General features: G+C 42.4%; 1 protein-coding gene and 1 long non-coding RNA gene across 3 annotated transcripts in view; both read left to right on the forward strand.

The window, feature by feature from the left end:
• Nucleotides 1–24,387, forward strand: part of TMTC4 (transmembrane O-mannosyltransferase targeting cadherins 4) — a 56,052-nt gene that overhangs the window by 27,624 nt on the left and 4,041 nt on the right. For both annotated transcript variants that reach the window (XM_081858102.1, XM_081858103.1), the window contains exons 6-17: nt 1,293–1,390; nt 3,302–3,394; nt 7,719–7,880; nt 10,716–10,918; nt 14,016–14,187; nt 14,281–14,412; nt 18,513–18,592; nt 20,081–20,188; nt 20,290–20,431; nt 21,440–21,554; nt 21,687–21,799; nt 24,153–24,222. In XM_081858102.1, coding sequence (XP_081714228.1) covers nt 1,293–1,390; nt 3,302–3,394; nt 7,719–7,880; nt 10,716–10,918; nt 14,016–14,187; nt 14,281–14,412; nt 18,513–18,592; nt 20,081–20,188; nt 20,290–20,431; nt 21,440–21,554; nt 21,687–21,799; nt 24,153–24,222 — 1,488 coding nt within the window. The remainder of the gene's footprint in view (nt 1–1,292; nt 1,391–3,301; nt 3,395–7,718; nt 7,881–10,715; nt 10,919–14,015; nt 14,188–14,280; nt 14,413–18,512; nt 18,593–20,080; nt 20,189–20,289; nt 20,432–21,439; nt 21,555–21,686; nt 21,800–24,152; nt 24,223–24,387) is intronic.
• Nucleotides 10,925–13,133, forward strand: LOC309339919. The gene is made up of 2 exons (XR_014155658.1): nt 10,925–12,147; nt 12,517–13,133. It is a non-coding gene; the product is annotated as an uncharacterized lncRNA (long non-coding RNA).

Genomic DNA, 24,387 nt, shown 5'->3' on the forward strand with positions numbered 1-24,387 from the left:
TGTACAAACATACAGGTAAACAGGACAACTAGCAGATTGTGGGGAGTATGTGTTCAGACCAAGTGAATGGTGCAGGGGGAAGGTTTAAATCCCACCATCCAATGCAGTGATCCTCATCCCGTTCAGAACTCCAAGACTGCTTTGAAAATAAATGAAAAAAGAAATGAGGCCCACTCATTGATCTCCATTATTTTGTCTCGTTTGACCCTTATAAGTAACGTTAATTAATTAATTATTAATGTTCCTTTCCGACGAACCAAGAGACATTTATTTTGCACTTTAGGTGGGTATCCATATTGGAGCACAGAATGTGAAGTGAGAACAGGTCCTCTGTTTGTGACTTTGAAATCAGTAGCATTATGGAGTTGGCAAATGGAAGGGTTTTCTGAAGTCACTGTTGTGGGGGGAAGGGTGTTCGAAATAACATTTTGTGGAAAGGCTTCAGAAAATTCCCATTTGGTATTGGGAAAGCAGCCAATTTTAATCACAGTATTTTTGTTCAGAGGGATATTTTTGACTTGCTTGGTAGATCTATGTGCAAATTATTGCTTTTTAAAAAGCTTGTGCTGTACCCTTAATCTGTAGCAGAAGCCTAAAATTTGCTAACAGAATTTATTGTATATTAATGTCAGGCAGTAACTTGCTAATGGAATGAACATGTGTGTCTACATTCTATCTGTCTTACTGAAAATTTCAACCATGAAAAGCAGACCACATTTTCTCTTATCTTAAACGTTTTTAAAGTACCGTATTTTTAGGGTGCACCGGCCTATAGGGCACACCTAGTTTTTTTTGTGGGGGGAATAAAGAAAAAAAAATCCCTCCCCCCCCCCCGAACAGGATGCTATCTGCAAGCCTTGGGAGCCCGGCAGGAAGGCTTGCGGAGAGCTGCCCGAAGCCCAGGGTGCGCCCCGCTGCGCTCCCCGGGTTTCGGGCTTCAGGCTGCTGTCCGCAAGCCTTGGGAGCCCGGCGGGAAGTCGCACCTGGCTGCCAAGGCTTGCGGATAGCTTCCTGAAGCCTGGAGAGCGAGAGGGGTCGGTGCGCACCGACCCCTCTCGCTCCCCAGGCTTCAGCGAAAGCCTGCATTCACCCCATAGGACACACATACATTTCCCCTTTCATTTTTGGAGGGGGGAAAGTGTGTCCTATATGGCGAAAAATACGGTAATTGACAAAGAGCATAACCTTGAATGACAGAATTTATTCCAAAACAGCTTTCCACCTATGGCCAATGTCAATGCTTCTATATGTTATCAGTTTCTTTTCTTTATGCCCTGTTTTTAAACTGATAGGTAAAGAAGGAGCCCCATTTTCTACTGCCTGGGTCTTACTGAGTGTCCTCCTAGGAGCTCTAGCCATGCTGTGTAAAGAACAAGGAATCACAATACTGGTAAGTCTACTCTTAACAGTTAAGCATTGACGTTTCTTATCAGCCAAAAGCAGCTCACTGTTAAATAAACTCTCTTTATATGGCAAACTATGGGTCCCTTATGGTTTGTGCATCGCTTAGGCTTTCTTACAGAAAATATGTGGTAAATTCAGCAACAACAATAGTAACAATCTTTCCTCTTTTCCTGTTTTTGTTCTCTGATTTCTATTGCAAATGCTTTCAGATTTGGTGTTCGCCAAGTCTGAAGGTGTGCTGAGTGCTGATTTCACTACATGAGTTATTGTTGGTGTTACTGAAGAATGTACACCAATGGTTCCATGAATAATCTCCCAAGTCTGTCTGTATTATACTTGGTTAAGGCTTGCAAGAGCGTATTACAGCCTTGTTGCTCCCATTTCTTTCTATGAGATTGATAATTTAGGACTCTTGGTGTGAGACCCAACTCTTCACCACATGCAAGGAAGGCATAGTGTGGAAGACTTTTCATAGCAATGCTATACAACCATTCACGTAATGACAGTAGGAAGATATTGGTTACATAGAAGTCACTCAAGCTTTAGTCCAGCTCCATCAACTCCTAAAAAAACTCCTAATAAATAATAATTAATAATTTATTATTTATACCCCACCCATCTGGCTGGGTTTCCCCAGCCACTCTGGGCGGCTCCCAACAGAATATTTTAAACACAGTAAAATATCAAACATTAAAAACTTCCTTAAACAGGGCTGCCTTCAGATGTCTTCTAAAAGTCAGATAGTTGCTTATTTCCTTGACATCTGATGGGAGGGCGTTCCACAGGGCAGGCGCCACTACCAAGAAGGCCCTCATGAATGAGTTGCAGTGAACTGAAGGCTGAGGCACTGCTCCGTCCTCCTTTTCAGACAAAATAAGGAGAGATAAGTCTTCCCCTTTCATTGTAGAATAAACCACAGTTTCACTTGGGGCCACATTAAAAACTTGGGGACACTGGCTTATTTTAACCAAAGTTAGTTTAAATAAACCGAGATGTCAAAACTCTGGATTAACTTCCTGGTTTGATTCTCCGGTATTTTTGTATATTAACATTGATCTGAGCTTTGTTCCTAAGTTTTTTCCCTGCTTCTCTTGCACATGGAGGAGAAGCACACCGGGCTTGTCGCAGTTCATTCAGGATGACCTATGGTAAACCGCTTAGAGGTTTTCAGAAATTAGGCAGCTGTTTTTATTTATTTCACAAAGTGTATATATTTATTTATTTATTTCATAAAATGTATATACTGATTTTAAAACAAAAAAACTTTCATGTCAGTTATAGAAATTCTGTTTAAACAAATAAATAGTTAAATGAAGTGGATTAGGCCAGCCTTCTCCAATCTGATGCTCTCCACACATTTTGGACTACAACTTCCATCAACCCCAGCCAGCATGGCTGCTGCTGGGTTGTAGTCCAAAACAGGCTGGGAAAGGCTTGTTTTAAGTGATTGAACTGAGGCTTAAGCGATCCAGAGTAATTATTGAACTGCATGGTGTAACTCTTGTTGGTATCCATCTTTCTCAAGAGACAGTGGATTGTGCCTCTGGGGGTGAAAGGAAACTGCTGCATTAGGAAGTGACCTTCGCGGGGCACAATCCTGGGCAGTATGTATGGAGGTCCTGGGCTGCCCAGACGACAAGTCCGTCCTTTCGAGCTCACTGATACGGCCCAAAGGAAAACAGAGTAATACATTTGGCACCAGCTTGGCTGCAGGAGTTGCCAGAAGGAGGCATACAAGGTTCCATCCAACCGTCTTAGGGACTTCTTGCCGATATCCCGCAAGGCAGTGGAGATAGTGTAAATACATACCAAAATTTAAACGAGAGAAATCTCTCCTTTCTCTTTCTTAACCTTCTTTCACCTTCTCCCTGTTTTGTTTTCATCCCTGTCTTCTTAGGGTTTGAATGCTCTTTTTGACGCTGTGATGATTAACAAGCTCAATATTTTGGAAGTTCTTTTGAAGATACTGCGCAAGGACAAGTCGCTGGAGGTGATTCCATTTATATATTTAAAAGAGCTGCCGCTTTAACTTCATACAGTTAGCATTTAAGTGTTAGCGTCAATACATCTACAGCAGCATGAAAGATCAAGCTGTTCTTTGATCTAGTAAGTGAGATTATTTGGAGGTCAAATACTATGACAGAACATTGCCTTCAAAATGTGAGTGTTCATGATCTCAGCCCCAATAAGCCTCAATATTGCAGATCCTTTAACATGACTTACTGCAACTGTTCTGTGGAGCACTGCTCTGAATATCAGAGGGAATGCTACTAAAACTAGTTAATCATGTGGATCAGATGACCTCTTCTTAGAACAACAAAATTACATCCTTTAAAATTTCATTTTCCAACAGGGCAGACATAGCAACTCTTGTCTTCCAATCACAATTCTGTTTTTTGTTTTGGATTATTTTTTTAACAATGAATATACATTGTGCTTTGTGCCACCTTAAGATGAGTAGGTGGAGGAGGTGATTTGTAGATTTGCGTCCCTGTTTTGTGTGTAGGTTTTTTAAAAAAATATAATGCAAATATATATTTTTAAAAAATCGCCTTCCTGAACTTTTAAAGTCCCGGGGCTTGCTCACTTCCTTCCTGCAGCAGTAGCGTACAGAATTTCCCCAGTCCTCACCCTATGTAGTTCAGGCCTTATGGCAGGCAAGGCAGACTCGACCCTCCAGATGTTTTGGGACTACAACTCCCATCATCCCTAGCTAACAGGACCAGTGGTGAGGGATGATGGGAGTTGTAGTCCCAAAACATCTGGAGGGCCGAGTTTGCCTATGCCTGCCTTATGGGAACCTTTGTTCCAGGCTTACTTTCAGGGGTCCAAACTTGAATAAAATATTGGCCGGGGGGGGGGGGGCGCTAAGCTTACCTTAACTCCACCCCCGCATAAGAAACAGTGCATTCACATCATTCGAATGGCAATGCCCATCAATTTGGGGGCCCCCAGTCCCCTCAAATACTTTATTGGGGAAGCTGAGTTGGCTCCTATGGTCTCCTTTGTTTAGCTTCATATCTTTACTGTCTTCTGTTCTTGTAAGTCCATACTTTTCATTCCATTTTATCCTGCTTTTGACTGGCCACAAGTTGACAGACCAACACTTGCTTCTCTCTTCCTAAACCTCTTCCAGGCTACAACACGCATCTCTTTAAACCCCTTAGATTTTTCTTCCTAGTGCCCATTCTCATTAGCATCTCTCCTGTCTTCTCTCCTTTTTTCTTCCCTCCCTCCCTCCTTTTTTTGGGGGGGGGGCGGCTTAGACTTTTGGCCAAGTGACTATTCAAATTTCCTGACCTCAGCCTCCTAATGTAGCTCTTTCTCTCTAATGGCTTCTGTGAGAGCTTTCCCCAACCAAAGTGACCTCTTATTTCCCTCAGAGAAGCTAGAATCTGTTGTTGAGAGCTTTCTTCTTCCTTACATGGTGAGCCTAGAAACATGAGAGCTTTAAGGACATAGTCTACAGCTTAATATTGTCTACAATGACTGCCAGTGGCTCTTCAGGATTTCATACAATCATAGACTCATAGAATCGTAGAGTTGGAAGGGACCCCAAGGGTCATCTAGTCTAACCCCCTGCAATGTAGCCCATTAAGCTAAATGGTTTTTTATATATATATAAAAAACTTTGCTGAAAATTAAAACGTTCATTTGACATTTTACCACAGAATTTGAAACTCTAGTGTTAGCAGTCTCCTTTGATTGTTTTTGGTGTTTAGCAATTGTCAACTGTTGTGAGCTGCTGCCAAATCTCATATTACATTGCGTATCCACTGTACAAAATAAAACAGGGTGTCGGTTATTTATTTGTTAGTCGAATGCTTTAAAGTGTTGCATGTCATCTGTCAAATACAGTGGTTGTTGAGTAAGAAATGCTATGTCATGGTGGCTGTTCCATACTTTAAATAACTATTGCCATCATGATAAATTCTAAATTTTATAAATTCAGGGTGGTTAAAGCAGTGAGAGTACTCTTGTGCCTGATGTAACAAATAAAATATATACAGATTCTTTTTAGAAACTTGCTGTTTCGCATGCCTGATCAAAAGCTTTGATAATACTATGCATCTTCTTTCCCTTTGCAACCAACTCCAAACGTGCCTACTTGGAAGCAAACCCCATTGATTTCAGTGGGGCATATTTCCAAGTCAGTATGCTGAAGATTGGAGCCTATGTTTTATTGTAAATCTTTATGGTGTAGATGAACCAAAGCAAACAGCAAGTTTATTTATTAGACTTTCATGTTCTTGCAGTTCCCTGTTGTGTCTGTAATACTGCAAGGTAGGATACTAATAATATGAGGATATGCTGAAGAATTTCATATCTGTACCCTATACTAGTAACTGGCAGTGTTGCTATAACGACAGTTGCCTCACAAACTTTTATGTCGCTATCATGTGGCTCACAGTTGTTGAACTTAATTTGGGCCAGGATTCAAATGGGACCACCATTGATTCTCATATGCAGGCTTCTTCCTGCAGTTTTCCAAACATGAAAAAAATAAATATGAAGCTGAGGAGAGGCTTTGAGACCTATCAGTTTTCTTCAGAAATCCTGGATTACTTGGGCACGGAATGTTGTTTTTCTTCTTGGTGCATCTATTTCCACTGCTTGCATAAACTAACTGTCTTCTCACAATCCTGGATAGGCGCATCAAAGTCTTACATCTTAGTCCACTGGGTAAGGGCGGCAGAATGGCAACAGGGGAAAGCTGGCTTCTGAGATTGTAGCATTGGTTTTACCCTTCTTTCACAGCAAGAGGGACTCAAGATTTACTTTATCTTTAAAAACCAGGATACTTACTAAAACCCTTTGAACCAGATGGGATGGGGTCGTGGATTGGATGGAGGTACCTCTCCACCCAGCCCTCTAGCCTCTGCATGCCAAGTGACACCAGTGTCTTTTCTGGTGGCACAAAAGTTCCCATGTTCTACTCACTGAATGTGCCAGTAGGCAGAAATGTAACTGGTGGGATCCCCATTAGCAGCAGCCTCATAAAAGAGAATAGAGGGGCGGTGGCGGAATTGGGCTTGATTATTACACCAGCTCCAGGCTACTGCATCAATTTATCTCCTCCTGCTTCTACCCCATTAAGCGCCACCAGGCAGCACCTAAGTCCATGTACTGTATATCCCACCTTTCTTGCAAGGAGCTGCATGTGGTTTTCTCCACACACCCCAAAACCACTTTATGAGGTAAGTTAGACTAAGAGACTGGCCTGAGGTGGTGACCCAGTGAGCTTCAGGGCAGCATAGCTCTTTGAACTTGCGTCCAACACGCTTAACCACTACACCACACTGACTGCTGCGCCTTTTCTGCACTTCTGTGGAAAATGGAATATAAATGCAGCACAGGGCTGCTTGTACAATTTACTCCATGCTTGGCAGAGTCTTCGTTGGCAGCGTTGTATTGTCTGTATTCTGCCTCGCCTGTATAGGGATCTGATGTCTTTAATGATGATGGCTTCACTCACCATTAAATCACCATGGTACAATACAGCAACCAAACTTTTTCTACCATGTGTCTGTTACAAGCGCAGGAGCCCTTATTATTAGAATCATAGAATCATAGAGTTGGAAGAGACCACAAGGGCCATCGAGTCCAACCCCCTGCCAAGCAGGAAACACAATCAGAGCACTCCTGACATATGGTTGTCAAGCCTCTGCTTAAAGACCTCCAAAGAAGGAGACTCCACCACACTCCTTGGCAGCAAATTCCACTGTCGAACAGCTCTTACTGTCAGGAAGTTCTTCCTAATGTTTAGGTGGAATCTTCTTTATTGTAGTTTGGAACCATTGCTCCGTGTCCGCTTCTCTGGAGCAGCAGAAAACAACCTTTCTCCCTCCTCTATGTGACATCCTTTTATATATTTGAACATGACTATCATATCACCCCTTAACCTCCTCTTCTCCAGGCTAAACATGCCCAGCTCCCTTAGCCGTTCCTCATAAGGCATCGTTTCCAGGTCTTTGACCATTTTGGTTGCCCTCCTCTGGACACGTTCCAGTTTGTCAGTGTCCTTCTTGAACTGTGGTGCCCAGAACTGGACACAGTACTCCAGGTGAGGTCTGACCAGAGCAGAATACAGTGGCACTATTACTTCCCTTGATCTAGATGCTATACTCCTATTGATGCAGCCCAGAATTGCATTGAGTCAGTAGAAGGCACAGTTAGAGAAGCATTAGTACTACCTCCCATCTCCCCCACTACACATTTTCTGTTACACCCATCTGTCTAAATTTGCTGTTTTTAAAAGGAAAAAATTGTGATGACCTGAGCTTTTCCTTTTCTTCTGCTCTCTCCCTCTCTAGAGTCTAGTGGTGTTTAGAAAAGGACTTCTGTTCAGGATGACTCTTCTGTTATCTGGAGGAGCCACCATGCTGTATGTGCGCTGGCGGATTATGGGCACAGGACCACCGGCGTTTACTGAAGTGGATAACCCAGCTTCATTTGCAGACAGTATATTTGTGAGGGTAAGTGGCAAAGGCATTGCTTTTCAGTGAGCTAACTAATTAAGAACTATAAAAAAAAAAAAAGCGGAGGGGCCATGTGTCGTTTCCAGAACAAATGCTTTGTACATAGCAAGTTCTCCCATTCAGTTTCTGGCAACTCCCAAGGGTAGGCTTGCAAAAAGGCTTTTGTGGACTGCTGCCAGTCAGAGTAGACAGTACTGGACTAGATGAACCAGCAGTCTGATTGGGCATCAGGCAGCTTTGTGTGTTCATACATAGCTTACAAGAGTTGAACCATCAAAGTGGTAAAAGCGTCGTTCCTTGAGGGTGCTGAATGAATGATGCTTTTAGAATATGAATCTTTTAAATCGGGTGTGGAACCTTATTCAGTCCAATGTCTACATTGCTTATGGGCAACTTCTGACAGCCACACACCAGTTGTGGACAGAGCCGGGGGCAGAAAGGGGTAGAGGAACGAACATGACTCTTGACCTTGTACAGTGGGTTACATTCCAGCTATGCAAAAGCCAGAAGTTTACACACACACACACACCAATAATAATAATAATAATAATAATAATAATAATAATAATAATAATAATAATAATTTATTATTTATACCCCGTCCATCTGGCTGAGTTTCCCCAGCCACTCTGGGTGGCTTCCAATCAAGTGTTAAAAACAATACAGCATTAAATATTAAAAACTTCCCTAAACAGAGCTGCCTTCAGATGTCTTTTAAAGATAAGATAGCTACTTATTTCCTTCATATCTGAAGGGAGGGCGTTCCACAGGGCAGGCGCCACTACCGAGAAGGCCCTCTGCCTGGTTCCCTGTAACCTCACTTCTCGCAATGAGGGAACTGCCAGAAGACCCTTGGCGCTGGATCTCAGTGTCCGGGCTGAACGATGGGGGTGGAGACGCTCCTTCAAGTATACAGGACCGAGGCCGTTTAGGGCTTTAAAGGTCAGCACCAACACTATGAATTGTGCTCGGAAACGTACTGGGAGCCAATGCAGATCTCTCAGGACCGGTGTTATGTGGTCCCGGTGGCCACGTCCCTCTCCCTTCCAAGCACATGAAGCATTACCACAGTTCAAGGTGCTCTCATTCCAGCAAGGCAAAAGCACCCAAGGAGGGTGTCCCTCCCTCTCTGGGGTCAGAGGCAGATTTTGGGTAGTGCAAGTAGTGTGGTCACACTGGGCACACAGGCGAGGAGGGCACCTTCTCAAAACCCAGTGAGTGCTAACCTGGCTTCGGGAAGGTGTGACAGGGTCCTAGATAGTGATGTGCGGTGAAATTTTTCATAGGGGAAAAGTTAGGACCAGAGGACCAGCTTGTGAAGGTGATTGTGTGTGGTATGTCGCGACATCGTGCGTGTGAGCATCGTTCCTCCCTCCCTAAGCCAGGCAGAATCATAGAATCATAGAGTTGGAAGAGACCACAAGGGCCATCGAGTCCAACCCCCTGCCAAGCAGGAAACACCATCAGAGCACCCCTGACATATGGTTGTCAAGCCTCTGCTTAAAGACCTCCAAAGAAGGAGACTCCACCACACTCCTTGGCAGCAAATTCCACTGTCAAACAGCTCTTACTGTCAGGAAGTTCTTCCTAATGTTTAGGCGGAATCTTTTTTCTTGTAGTTTGGAACCATTGCTCCGTGTCCGCTTCTCTGGAGCAGCAGAAAACAACCTTTCTCCCTCCTCTATGTGACATACTTTTATATATTTGAACATGGCTATCATATCACCCCTTAACCTCCTCTTCTCCAGGCTAAACATGCCCAGCTCCCTTAGCCGTTCTTCATAAGGCATCGTTTCCAGGCCTTTGACCATTTTGGTTGCCCTCCTCTGGACACGTTCCAGTTTGTCAGTGTCCTTCTTGAACTGTGGTGCCCAGAACTGGACACAGTACTCCAGGTGAGGTCTGACCAGAGCAGAATACAGTGGCACTATTACTTCCCTTGATCTAGATGCAATACTCCTATTGATGCAGCCCAGAATTGCATTGGCTTTTTTAGCTGCCGCGTCACACTGTTGGCTCATGTCAAGTTTGTGGTTAACCAAGACTCCTAGATCCTTTTCACATGGCTGCACACCACTGGTCCTAGAGTCCTCCTGCCTCCTTCCCAAGCCAGACAAGTGATTACTGGGCTTCGGGAAGGAGGTAGGAGGGCTGTGGAACCCTGTCAGAGCCTCGTGCCTCTTGCCCAAAGCCCAGCTTAAGCCGGCACCACAAGGGGGGCATATTACCAAGGTCTCCCCACACCTTTTTTTTTAAAAAAATTAATGCTCACCTATGGATCAGGGGATTTTTTTTTGTTTTGGAAATGTCTAATTCAAAGTGAATGGCTCTGCTGGATCTACCTCAGTCTGGTTAGATTAATGATACAGAACTGTCTTGATCTGAGTAGCCGTAGTTTTTCAGTCACATATGTTCTCTATGCTTTGACCTCTGGAGCTGCATAAGGCAGAGCTCACTGTTAGGTGCTGAAGCAAAAGAACTTTGAGCAAAAGCCAGAAGTGGGATATTGCCAGTGGCACACACTGGATTGTAACCATACAAGCTTTCCTAGAAAGGAATATTCTTTTGGGTAGCCAAATTTGTATGGTGTGGAGCAGGGGACAGCAGAACATGCAATTACACTGAGATAACGTTAATTAACTTACATTTGATTAGGCTCGAGTCTTGGAGCCAATAAGTGTTTTATCTGATAAACAGTTTTGTTAAAGAGGAGGCTTAAATAAAAACTAGGCGATCTGAAAAAGTAGTAGTGATTTTACCCCCTTCCCCCCTTCCTAACAGCCTCTTAAAGTTCAGTATGAAGTAAATGTTTGTTTTTCCTTTGACTGACAGGCTATAAACTATAATTACTACTATTCGTTGAATGCATGGTTGCTGCTGTGTCCCTGGTGGCTGTGTTTTGATTGGTCAATGGGCTGCGTGCCCCTTATTAAATCAGTCAGTGACTGGAGAATAATTGCACTAGCAGTTCTTTGGTTCTGCCTAATTGCTCTGATGTGCCAAGCCTTGTGCTCAGAAGACAGCCAGAAGAGAAGGTAAACGACATTATTGTATTTTAAATTTCTAATTGGGTTTTCTTATTTCCAGCACTCTTCATCTTCCTCCTCTTCCTTTTTTTAAAAAATAACAACAAATCAGTGGAATCAATATACCTTGGCAAACCCAGTTCAAATAAATATTTATAGCTCCAACTTGCATTCTCTTCCCAATTTGGCTCCATCATTTTTTTACACTGACTATGGGGAGGCAAACTTGTAAAAGGGAGGTACGGATGGCTGCTTTATGTTCTTTCTGAAATGGCATTTTCAGATCCTTAACTCTGTAGGGGGTAAAAAGTAATTTGTGGTCAGAATAAAGTGTAATTGAAGTATGTTGTTTTCCTTCGCCTCTTTCCACAATGTTTCTTTTGTTAATAATAATAATAATAAAACCCTTAAGAAAAAAACTTTTAGAAAAAAAATGGTTCTGGCTGTTGATTAAAAAAATAAAATGCTGTCCCAGAGTGATTACTCTTCATCAGTAAACAGTCAGAGAGAAAATAATATGGGGTGGGCTAGGGGAACCCCTGTCGTTTTACAGAAATGAAAGTTGCTTTAAGAGGATGAAACAATATTTTTTGAGAAGATATTACAGGTGTTGTTCTGGTGTTCTTGAACCAAACATTTAATCCTTTTAATTGGCAAAAGTGCACCTTGTTCAAATTGGCCTTTTATTCCTCCACAAGGATGCTTGCTAATCTTGATCCAGCTTTTCCCTTTAAAAATAAATAAAAACAAAACCTAATAGTGCTTCTGAGTCTTAATAGCAGTTCATGTGCATTATTTCCATATTTTTACAACAGTCCTGCAAGGTAGTATTTATTCCTGCGAAATAGTGGCTTGCCTAAGGTGTGAGCTTTGAACCAGCAGTGTCACAGCTTGCACTCTTAACCCCTGTGCTGGTTGCCATCTTTTTGGTTTGCGTACAACACATAGATGTGATTACATTTTGCATTTTTGCTTCAGGAATTTTTCACTTAAGATACCTTGGATCCCCTGCCCCCTCATTTTCCTTGGCAGATCCTTAAAAGTTTCTTTTTGTTTGTATGCTAATATTTGGATGATAAGCTATCAAAATATTTTCTTCCATACATGTGTTCCTGGATGATATCCAGAATGCACAAACACAACAGTATCCTGGAATCACAGAAAGGAGACCTGACATAAACATGGATTTTTGCAGTTAATCATTTGTGCTTGTGTATAGTGGGGGGAAGGGGACGCGGGTGGCACTGTGGGTTAAACCACAGAGCCTAGGACTTGCCGATCAGAAGGTCGGCGGTTCGAATCCCCGCGATGGGGTGAGCTCCCGTTGCTCGGTCCCTGCTCCTGTCAACCTAGCAGTTTGAAAGCACGTCAAAGTGCAAGTAGATAAATAGGTACCGCTCCGGCGGGAAGGTAAACGGCATTTCCGTGCGCTGCTCTGGGTCGCCAGAAGCGGCTTAGTCATGCTGGCCACATGACCCAGAAGCTGTACGCCAGCTCCCTTGGCCAATAAAGCGAGATGAGCGGCGCAACCCCAGAGTCAGCCACGACTGGACTTTATGGTCAGGGGTCCCTTTACCTTTACCTATAGTGGGGAGAAAGCAAAGCAGATACACATGATCTGTGGTAAACCATAAAGTAGGAAGAACTCTTGTGCCCAGTGATACCAGTGGTAAAACAGTAATTATACTGTAGAGACATTTTGCTAAAAACTAGACCCTGATGCCACAAGGAAATACTTTGTGTCTGTTAGTGTTTCTCATTATACATACTAAATATCAGGAGAATCTAAAAAACAGTTATAACTTGTTGCCCTTATGACAGAAGTGGGGATTAAATCTACAGGCATGGGGGCTTCTCCAGAGTGAATTAAACTTACCAAATCACAGGTGGGCAGTTCCAGGGGGTCTTGTGCAGGACAACTTTTTAAAATGTGACATTTTAAACAAAGAAAAGGTCAATAACACTTTCATTTTCTTCCAGAAATTGACTGAAACCAGCACATCCATATTAGCTTCATAATTTTGAGGAGGGAGTGGGGGGTTGCCTCTCTTGATTACCTTAAAATAACCTTTATTAGCAGCTTCATAGCGGTTGGCTTAACGTTCTTGTGCTTGTGTCCTCCTATAGATAGACATTACAAGGCGCAAGTGTTCAGAATAGTGCCTGTGGAATGCTGAAGCACTCGAGAGGATTCCCACCCCCACCCAAGCAACACAGTGGTCTTTTGTAAAAAAAAAAAAAAAAAAAAAAAAAAAAAGGATAAATGAAGCATCTTACTTAAAAAAAATAAAATCTTCAGCTGATCTGCTTCCAACAACAACAAAATCACCCAGAGCACTTTAGTGCTTCACAGATAGCATTCTGAACAGTCTTGCTTTTTGCAAAGCCCATGGACCTAGGGAAACATATGGGCATGGGGGGAAACATAGAAATATAGTTTACACAAAGTAGAGTACAAAAACTATAGAGCAGCAGAGCAACATGAGGTCTTATGGGGGGAGTGACTGGGTGCTTTGGTGACCCTGTGGTCCAGCTCAGGGAGTGGTGAAATCACCTCAGTTCACCTCATTATTGAGCCCCAGCAAAGAGCTGCTATACACCCCTACTAAATACTCCCCTTCCCATTTAGGTAAACGCTTCAAAACCAGGGCTTCCCATGCATATTTAGAATGTTTAGATTGAGTACATTATGTTAAACTTTGGATCACCAAACTATTACATGGCAAGCACATGGACATCATTAACACAACTCCTGAATTTCTTAGTCTTTTCCAACATGACCTTTAGTGATACGAGATCTTCCACTGAGTAGTTCCTTCTCACCCTGCTTAGTAACATCAGAAATCTACAGGTTTCCCCACAGAGGAGCCCATGCAGCAGTTCCTTCTTGCAACAGCATTACCATTCCTGGGAAGATATTAGTATTTCTGATGTCGCTGAATGGAATTTAGCATGGATTCTAAAGATTCCATGCTAAAAAGACAGAATTCAAACAGATTCTTTGGAACCCCAGCTTTTTACATGCAGATACTAAGTTGTAGCATAAAAATATCATAAGAAGTCATGATTGCGTTGTTCATCCTGTAACTTACTTTCTGCCTTCCAGAATCCTGACATTGGGTTTGGGATTTCTCATCATCCCTTTCCTTCCTGCAAGTAATCTGTTCTTTCGAGTTGGATTTGTTGTTGCAGAAAGAGTAACCTACCTCCCAAGTATTGGCTATTGCATGCTGATTACATACGGATTCAGTCTATTGAGCAGACAAGCTAAAAAAAAGGTACTGACAAAAGGATCCATATAACTGACAACAGGTATACATACACACACAGCTTTAAACTGTGGTTCCTAACATGTGTTTCTTCTCTCCAAGAAATTTCTTGTTGCTGCTCTGCTGGGCCTCTTGTTGGTAAATGTGTGGCGTTGTGTTATCCGCAGTAACCAGTGGAGATCTGAAGAACAACTTTTTAGGAGTGCTTTGTCTGTGTGTCCACTGAATGCAAAAGTAAGTTTTGGAGTAATATGCATTAGCCATATGCATTGCACTCTGTAAAGGCAAATCCCTATTTTGAAGTAAAACTTTGAACAAATGTAAAGGAAATTAAAAATCTGAAAGTGTTTTCTTTTAAGTCATTCCCCACACCACCAAGTAAGTTCAAAAACTATTTTTTGTTCCTTTGTCATTTGGATCTGAAATGCAGCTACATCCCTGTGGTACATTCCTGTGTGCCTTTCCCATCCTTTAGAGCAGTGTTCCCCAACCTTGGGTCTCCAGCTGTTTTCGGACTGCAATTCCCATCATCCCTGACCACTGGTCTTGTTAGCAAGGGATGATGGGAGTTGTAGTCCAAAAACAGCTGGAGACCCAAGGTTGGGGAACACTGCTTTAGAATACTGGTCTTCAACTGGTGTGTTGGGAGCTACTACCAGGTTGCAGCCTGATGCAAGGTTGGTTGCAGCCGCAGCACTACCGCCATACAAACATAAGAAAGAAAGAGAAACAGGTCCCCAAACAATCTTTAGTTAAAGGTGGGTCCTGGGTCCGAAAAGACTGGTGAATACTAATTCAGATCAGGGGAGGAGGAAGGGGGGTGCATTCGGTGCGGGCCGCCCCGGGTGTTACCACTGAGGGAAGTGACAAAATGCCAGGCAGAACTCACCGCGGGGCCTGCAGTATGTCCGAGCCACACAGGCAGGCTGCCTCCCTACCCATAGGGTGGCTGAGTGGGAGGAAGCAGGCAGATTCAGGAGCCCCGCGGTGTGCCCTGCCCTCGCCCTGCCCCTATGGGTGGCTCGCCCCGCCCCTATGGGCGCGCTACCCCAGGTGCCTGAGCGGCTTCCTCCGCCACTGATTCAGATCCCTGATTCAAGTGCCAGGTTACCTGGTCTTAATTTAAGTGGTCATATGCTGGTTTGCAGCCCAGGTTTCCAAGCTGGGCTTATAGGAATGGCAATTGAAGAAATCAGACTGCTTTGCTTAACTCCCGAGCAAAACTATCAGTCCCAGTAAAGATGCAACCTTAAAAGTTATCCCGCGCAGAGGATTTCTTTTACTGTGGCGTTTAATGGCAGGAATGAGCATAAGAGGATCACAGACAATTCAAGATCTGTATTGTTCTTTGCATGCATAATGCTGCTCTGGAAATCAGGTCAATCCCTGCTTTTATGCATTATTAAAAGCAGTTGTGGGATATAAAAAAGTAAGCAACAGTGTATCACATTTGCCTAGCATTAAAGTTGAATTGGTTCATGAATGAGCTTGGCAATCCATATCCTTTTCTCAGTCCGTATCTGTTTCTCAGGGCTTAGCTTATGCAGAAAAGTTAAAACACCTGAACTAGAAATTTTCTAGCCTATGCTTTATTCTAAAAGGTGATGATTCATTGAATTTATGTCTCACATTTCCTACTGAAAGATAGCAAAAGGCCATTTACTGTGTTTGGTAAGCCAAAAAAAGTACACAAAATCTGAAGTTTAAGACCCAAAGCAAACAAAATGTTCAGTATCGCCAGTATTTGCAGCCAATTTTGAAAAACCTGTAGGGCACTTACAAAGAATTGGATGCTACAGATTTCCATCTCTCTTATAAACTGATTTCCCTAGGGTTCCTTAGGGAGACGGAATGGAGGAAATATAATAGTTCAATATATGGCTGTTGTGTATCGCATTTGTTTTTCAGGAGCGGTAATCTTTGTGGATCTAGGGAACACATTGTCCCTGATTGTTTTGGGAGTGGGCAGGAGCTGTTTAGCCCACTTATTCAGGAGGAATAAGGGCATGCAGACAGGAGCACTGTATTGGCTCTGTCACTGCCCATGTAGACAGAACAGCACTGCTGCAGCTCCACCCCATGGTTGAACCGTTCCTTTTTCTCACACAACAAAATGCAGCTATACCTCTTCCACACTCTGTGGTACATAGTGTTTCACACTTCCTTATTGTAGAATGCTTGTAAAAGATGTAGCTAGATCTCTGGCTTCTGTTTCCTCAATTGTGTATATGGCAGTTTCCTTTTTGTTTTAATTCGGAAAACCTAAGGTCTGTTTGGAGTTGGATGTACAGTGGTACCTCAGGTTAAGTACTTAATTTGTTCCGGAGGTCCGTTTTTAACCTAAAACAGTTCTTAACCTGAAGCACCACTTTAGCTAATGGGGCCTCCTGCTGTTGCCGGAACACAATTTCTGTTCTCATCCTCAAGCAAAGTTCTTAACCTGAGGTAATATTTCTGGGTTAGCGGAGTCTGTAACCTGAAGCATATGTAACCTGAAGCGTATATAACCCGAGGTACCACTGTGCTGTATGGTGTGCACGTAGGATTTCCTGTTTGTGGAATGATGTCCCTGGGAGATTTAGCAGGTGCCTTCATTATACACCTTTAGGCACCAAGCAAAAACATTTTTCTTCAACCAGGCCTTCAGCTTGTTACATCTGATACCCTTTCAAACATGTTGTGGGAGGAGATCAGCAGCTTATTTACTTATTGAATTTATTATTGGTTTGTTTTTGTTCTATTATTATGAGTTTTGCTTTTTAATTTTATATTTTTATGTTGTGAACTGCTCTGAGATAAACAGATGGAGGGCGGTATACAAATAAAATAAAAGTATACCCTTCTTTCACATTGTGTTTCAAGGTGCTCTTGGCAGGGAAAAGTGATTCATTAGTTGCCATCGTGTAACCAATTGCTTTGTTACACTTGTTTGGCAGTGGGAATGGTATTTGCTGGTAAGTAAAAATAGAGTGATCGGGCCTTAGCTGGTATACAGTGGTGCCCCGCAAGACGAACGCCTCGCAAGACGGAAAACCCGCTAGACGAAAGGGTTTTCCGTTTTGGAGGCGCTTCGCAAAACGAATTTCCCTATGGGCTTGCTTCACAAGACGAAATGTCTTGCGAGTTCCTGCAAGTTTCCCCCCTTTCTCCCCCCTTTTCCTAAGCTGCTAAGCCGCTTATCAGCTGATCCGCTGATAAGCCGCTTATCAGCTGATCCTCTAAAAGCCGCTAAACCGCTAACAGCGCTAATCCGCTAAGCTGTCAATGGGCTTGCTTTGCAAGACGAAAAAACCGCTATACGAAGAGCCTCACGGAACGGATTAATTTCGTCTTGCGAGGCACCACTGTACAAACATGTTGGGATGCCTGGACTAGTTGGCTCGGGATGCTGCTGCCACAACCAACAATGTATACTCCTTCCCTCTTCTGTGGCCAATATCAGCATGCTAAGCGAAGGCATAGGCACCAACACTGGTTAATACCATTAACCTATGATGCTGAAGTAGGCCTAGGTCCAGTACAAGGAGAGGCAGGTTTCTACGTCCATTTTGGGCCTGCTGTGGACTCAACTGCATGCCCCCCGCATCTAAAAGAGTTCTTCCAGAAACCTGCAGGGCTGAAATTTGCAGAGTCAGCAGAAGATCGAGTAGTTCAAATATTTTGTTCGCTGACCTACAACTTTCTGTAAATATTAGTGTTGGAAATTTAAAAAACTCATTCAACCAAAACGTATCAGAACCAATAGGCATGAATTTTCAGTTGGATAAATGTTTGGTGAACTTCAAAGTTGCTGAAGACTTGCATTTTCACTGGGATGTTTGTTCTCTGATTATTATTTTCTTCTCTCTAATTCTTGTGTCATATTCCCTTCAGCTACATTTTTTATTTTTCCTGGCAGCTGTTGATGCTATTTGAACATACCATGACTGTGTTAAAAGCCTAATGGAGTCCCTGCTATATATCCTACCTCATACTATCACTGTGTAAGGAAAGAGATAACATTGTGGGCCCATACAAACAATGTTGAGCCTAGCCCTGAACTTCAGAGGCTTGACTCAGCATCAGCTTTGGAAAAAGGGGTCAAAGCACAAATGTTGTTTTTATTTCAAGCCATCCCCTTCTTGAAGCTTGACACATCACTGTAAATTATGCATATTATTCAAAGAAGGTTGCACTTACCTTGACCTGTGGTATATATATTTATAAACAAAAGTAAGATGCTTTGTTAAACCATAAATCTATTTTCAAAATTGCAGAGATAAATGCTGCAATATTAGTATCTAAGAGTAATAAAAGTCTGGAACAATTAATACATTTCTGGCCTTTACTTTCAGGTTCATTATAATGTTGGCAAAAACCTGGCTGATAAAGGCAACCAAACAGCTGCAATCAACTATTACAGGGAAGCTGTCAGGTACGTGCTAGTTTACTGTTTAAAAGGGGAACAGGGAAGTGTCCCACAATGAATGCAAACAAACAAACTGTGAAAAAGACTCTATGAACTGAAAGTGGCGACACTATATGCACTTTTCCTTTTTTTTTTCAATTTGTTTGTTACACAAGAAAATCTTTAATAAAAACTGATTTAAAAGAGGAACAGGAAAAAATATTCAGAATATTGCATTTATTGGCCTATAAAAGAGAGCCTGGAAGACATGACATCTCAATGTACTGTTTAAAATAAATTAATTTTATTAGAATTATTCAAAAGATAATTTAATCCATGAGGGGCAGGGAATGAAAGTAGCTTAGAACACTATTGGTTAGGAAAATGTGCACAGTGTGAGTAAAAATGTTGGCGATGAAACACAGGGGGAAATTGTGAGGTGGTCCCATCCCAATCCAGATTTGGGTAGTTGCTGAAAAAGTAGAAAATACGATAATTAAATTTCAATCCAATATTTTTGTTGTTAGGAGATAGATACTAGCGTGTGCACACAGACACACTCATATATCTCGTATCCTAAATACACAGATTAAGGGGTGCAATCCGATCATAGTGGCAAGTATAACTACTGTGTATTGGAAGTCATGTGAAATTCCAGAATTATCAAGCCAAAAGAAAATTAGGTAGTACAAACCTAACAAAATTAAGTATGAGCACATGAATGAAGGCAATAAAAGGGATGACATGTGTTTGTAGAAAAATGAATAAAGGAGACCTGTATTCCTGTTGTTGTTGTTTTTAAATTTAAAGCAAGATAATGCTGCCTGGGTAAAAGCACTATCCTCTGCATGTGCTCAACATGTTCTGCAGGCAAGCACCACTGATAGCAAAGCCATCCTAGCAATGAAGCTACATTATAGTTGTTTCTTTCTGCATCACGTTCTAGAGAGGGCACCATTTCCTGTCTCTATAAGATTGGTGATGATGATTTAATATATGATTAAGGGGTAAATTTCCTATGTTTGGTCAGGTTGAGATTCAAATAATAGGTGGTCTCACAAGTTGGTGGCTATATACAGGGGGGGAGGAGTATTTGCTAAATTTGCGTGTTTGCCCTCTGACGAAGAAATGACCAGTCCATAATTTTAATGGTAGGTTTATTGTAGCTGTGAAAGACAGAATAACAACAGGAAAAGCCCCAGAAACCCAGAAGACAAAAGTCAGAGATTGGTGTGCATTATAATGAGTGAAATAAGTATTTGATCCCCTATCAACCAGCCAGATGTCAGGCTACCTGGTATCTTCACTGTATGTAACAAGCTGAGATTAGAAGAGCCAGCTGTAAGGGAGAGGTCTTACCTGTAATCCCAGCTCGTTACAGTACCTGTACAAAAGACACCTGTCGACAGAAGCAATCAATCCAGCAGATTTCATTTACTGTAGTGTAAATGAAAGAAAACGAGTCAGGCTGCCTTTTTCCAATGAGTAATTATTTCCCCCCTTTTACATGCCCAGATTGAATCCTAAATATGTGCACGCTATGAACAACCTGGGAAATATCTTGAAAGAAAGGAATGAACTCCATGAAGCTGAAGAGCTGCTGTCACTAGCTGTACAAATACAGTACGTTTTTAAATACACAATTCCAGTTGTTGTTGCAGAGCATATAAAAGGAGTGCTGTGTCCTGTCCTATATACTAAATGTATCCAACAATTCTGCCTAGGCCTGATTTTGCAGCGGCATGGATGAATCTGGGAATAGTGCAGAATAGCTTAAGGAGGTATGGAGAAGCAGAGCAAAGCTACTGGACTGCAATTAGACACCGAAAAAAATACCCAGATTGTTACTATAATTTAGGACGTTTGGTAAGTGTATTGCATTACATGTGTGCTAATGACAGCAAGGGACTAAGATAAAATGTCGCCTCGGTGGCGAACTTAAGCATACTTCCTAGATGTTAACAGTGTGGTTAAACAGCAGTACTTTGGCATGTTTCATGTAGCTTCCTAATAATATTCTGAGTGCAGTAGGTGAAGAGCACATCCTCAGCCCAGCACTCCAGCCCATAGCAGACCATCTGCTTTGCATGCAAAAGGTCCCAGGTTCAATCCCCAAGTCGGGGTGGGAGAGACTCCTGCTTGCAACCCTGAAAGCCTCTGCCGGTCAGTGTGTGCAATACTGAGCAAGATGGACCAACTCAGTATAAGGCAGTTTCCTATGTTCCTGTGTGTTGTTCTTACAGTATCAGTGGGCGAGAACTTTCACTGCAGATTGCCTTTCGTGGCTTTGACCATTATAAATTGTTTTCAAGAGCTTGTCCCCAAAATATAGCACTACTCACTATTGTTTTTTTCATATATACATGGTTGGTTTTTTGCATAAAGTAATATAAGCATGAGTGGGACAAAACAAAACAAATTCCTTCCAGTAGCACCTTAAAGACCAACTAAGTCAGTTCTTGGTATGAGCTTTCGTGTGCATGCACACTTCTTCAGATACACTGAAACAGAAGTTTCCAGACCCTTCTATATAGTGAGAAGGTGGGGAGGGGTATTACTCAGAAGGGTGGTGGGAATGGGTGATTGGCAGATAGCTGTGATGAGCCTGTTGACGACTCTTAACGACTGCAATAGGTCTTACAGGAAAAAGCAAGGGGTGAAAAGGTGAAAAATGGCTTTGTCATGTATAATGAGATAAGAATCCAAGGTCTTTGTTCAGACCAGGTTTTTCCATGGTTTTGAGTTTGGTGATAAGTTGTAATTCAGCAGCTTCTCTATGAGTGGGACTAGACAGGAGAGGAACTTGAGCATTGATCTAATTTATTCAGGACTACCGTTACTGTATTTGCTGTCATATTGTCGTCCGTGTTTCAGTATGCTGACCTCAATCGCCACATAGATGCATTGAATGCATGGAGGAATGCCACTGTTCTGAAACCACAACACAGTTTGGCTTGGAACAACATGATTATATTGCTTGATAATACAGGTACAGTAACAATTACCCAGCGACGTTTAAATAAGTGATGCATTTATGCAGTTTTTGCCCTGCTTACGGTTTTGTGGAATAAAAACTAGTGTGCTATTCAGCACCCTTTCCTCTCTTTTCTTACGTTCCTAGGTAACTTAGCACAAGCTGAAGCTGTTGGAAGAGAGGCTTTGGAGTTAATACCCAATGATCATTCTCTTATGTTTTCACTGGCAAATGTATTGGGGAAATCACAGAAATATAAGGTAGTAAAATATTTCCAATCATAACTTTTGAATGAAATAATTATCTTACTTGTTTCTCCATTGTTCATAGACTGAATAGGTTCTCAAAAAATTTACAACTCACATTAGAGACAAGCTGACGTGTTGTTCTGTAGGTACATGTGGCAAAATAGACGTGCACATTTGTAATGTGGTGGCATGTATATGTTGTCATGGCAAACTACTCGTGTATGGGGTTTGCCACCTTTTATTCAAGGTCACCTGTGTTGAATAAAATATACTGCCTTCATCTGTAGAGACACAGTAATGTTGTCAAAGAGCTGGGCATGTGGCTGGGTTTTCTGAACCTGCAGAGTTACCAGCCCTAGATTTCATGAACGTAGGAGAATAATTTCATTGATAATTCAGAGAGAAATAGGTAAAACATCAAAGAAAAGTAGCTATAGAAAAGAAAGGTTCAGTTGAACATGGATTCCCCAGTAATCTGAATTTTTTATAGGCCAAATCCTCCTTTTTCAGATATGTCCTAAGAAGTAAGATAGCCTTTAGGGCCCTGGTCTGATCAACTCCTGGGTGCTAAACTAATTTACTTGATTCATCCCTAGCTGAGGTTCTCAGTGGTCCCCACAATCACATGAGATAGGAACACATACTCTGGGTATTATTCAGCTGACTTTTACTCATTCGTGCCTATACAGAAAACACCAGGTTCCTTACCGTGAACAAGTTCATGAGTTTGGTTTAGGGAGACAGGCAAGCAAGCGTGTTTTGCAGAACAGTTCCGAAACCACATAAAAATATTTTTTATCTTATATGCAGCACATCTAAAAACCATCTCTCAAATTGATAAATATAGAAATAAACCAGGGTTTTTCCTGAAAAAAACATTTAAATTAGAACCAGCATTTGCCCTTGGATTATAAACAGACATAAGTAGCCCTGTAATTACCGTATTTTTCGCTCTATAGGACGCACTTTTTCCCCTTCAAAAATGAAGGGGAAATGTGTGTGCGTCCTGTGGAGCGAAGAAGCCATAGCCCCGTGACCCTCTCCTGGCTGGAGAGGTGACGCGCGGCTATTGCAGGAGCCTCTATAGCCGCGTGTCACTTCTCCAGCCGGGAGAGCGCGCACGGGGCTAAGGCAGCCCCCCCCCCGCGACCCTCTCCTGGCTGGAGAGGTGACGCGCGGCTATGGCAGGAGCCTCTTTAGCCGCGCGCCACCTCTGCAGCCGGGAGAGAGCGCATGGGCTAAAGAAGCCCCGCTTACTCTCTCCCAGCTGGAGAAGTGACGCGCGACTATGGCAGCAGCCTCTCCGCTGCGCTTTTCCGCTGCTCCCTGACCTGCTCTTTGGGGCTGGTGGTGGGCTTCCCCCCGCCAGCCCCAAAGAGCAGGTCGAAAGGAACCTGAAGCCTGGAGAGCGAGAGGGGTCGTTGCGCACCGACCCCTCTCGCTCTCCAGGCTTCCAAGGTAGCCGCCTGAACGCACCTTAAACGGCACCTTGATTTAGAGCGGGAAAACAAGAGGGGGAAAATTCTCCCCCTCTCTGCGCAGCACCTCCTGCCGCTTCGCTGAAGGGGCGCTGGGCAGAGAGGGGGAGAATTTTTTTTTCTTGTTCTCCCCCCTCTAAAACAAGGTGCGTCCTATGGTGCGAAAAATACGGTGCGTCCTATGGTGCGAAAAATACGGTATGTCTGCATCCACTGGATAGGAACATCTTTAAAAGTATTTTTAATCTCTTATCTGTTTAAATAATTGTTTTTCTTGAGTAATTGTAGAAATTTTGTATGCGTTGTTCAGAGTTGAATGATGTCATGCAAGAGGGATGTGTGAGCCTAGCAAAACTGAAAATGAATAATGAAAATATTTAGTGGTCTGAATCTTTGAAGCAAGTCAATTAGAAAAACAAGTGAAAAGTCTTTTGTGGAACATTTTTTCTTTCTAGAAGTATTGTCTCCAAAACAAAGCAGATAAGCCTTTAAAAATTGTTGGCTGTAATAAAAGTAGATTCATCTCATTGATTTTATTGGGATTAACTTCATTTTAACACAAATATGCAGGTTTTAAGTGGTGATTTGTGTGAGCATCCGTTTATAATGCAGTCCGCAAGTGTTTTTGTGTTCTTACTAGCACAGAAGTAATTACTGTTTAATTGACAGCAACTACCAGACAACAGCTGGATCAGGCTGTGAATTATATTGTATGTATATCCATTAGAGAGAAGTAGAAGTGTGAATGCACATGAAAAAAATATGGTGACATAATCACATTAATAGACCACAGAGCATGAGGTAATTGGTAGTGTTTGGTTGTACTTGACATTGTATGCACTACAGAAATAGCTTGTCCTGTTGATCTCTTTTTCTGAATTATTCAGGAATCTGAAGCTTTGTTCCACAAGGCAATTAAAGCCAATCCAACTGCAGCCAGTTACCATGGTAATTTGGGTAAGACATTTTACAGCTCCCCTAGTGCAAACTTTTAAAAAATCAGACACACTGCTTGTACTTCTTTTCATGTTAATTGTCTTAAAAACTACTGTTTTTAAGGCATTATTCTGCTGCCGAGATTTCTATTCTGCCTACTTGCTAAACAAATTGCCAGCTAGAGAA

This window comes from Podarcis erhardii (assembly GCF_964252035.2).
Source record: "Podarcis erhardii genome assembly, chromosome: 4".
In the NCBI taxonomy this organism is placed as follows: domain Eukaryota; kingdom Metazoa; phylum Chordata; class Lepidosauria; order Squamata; family Lacertidae; genus Podarcis; species Podarcis erhardii.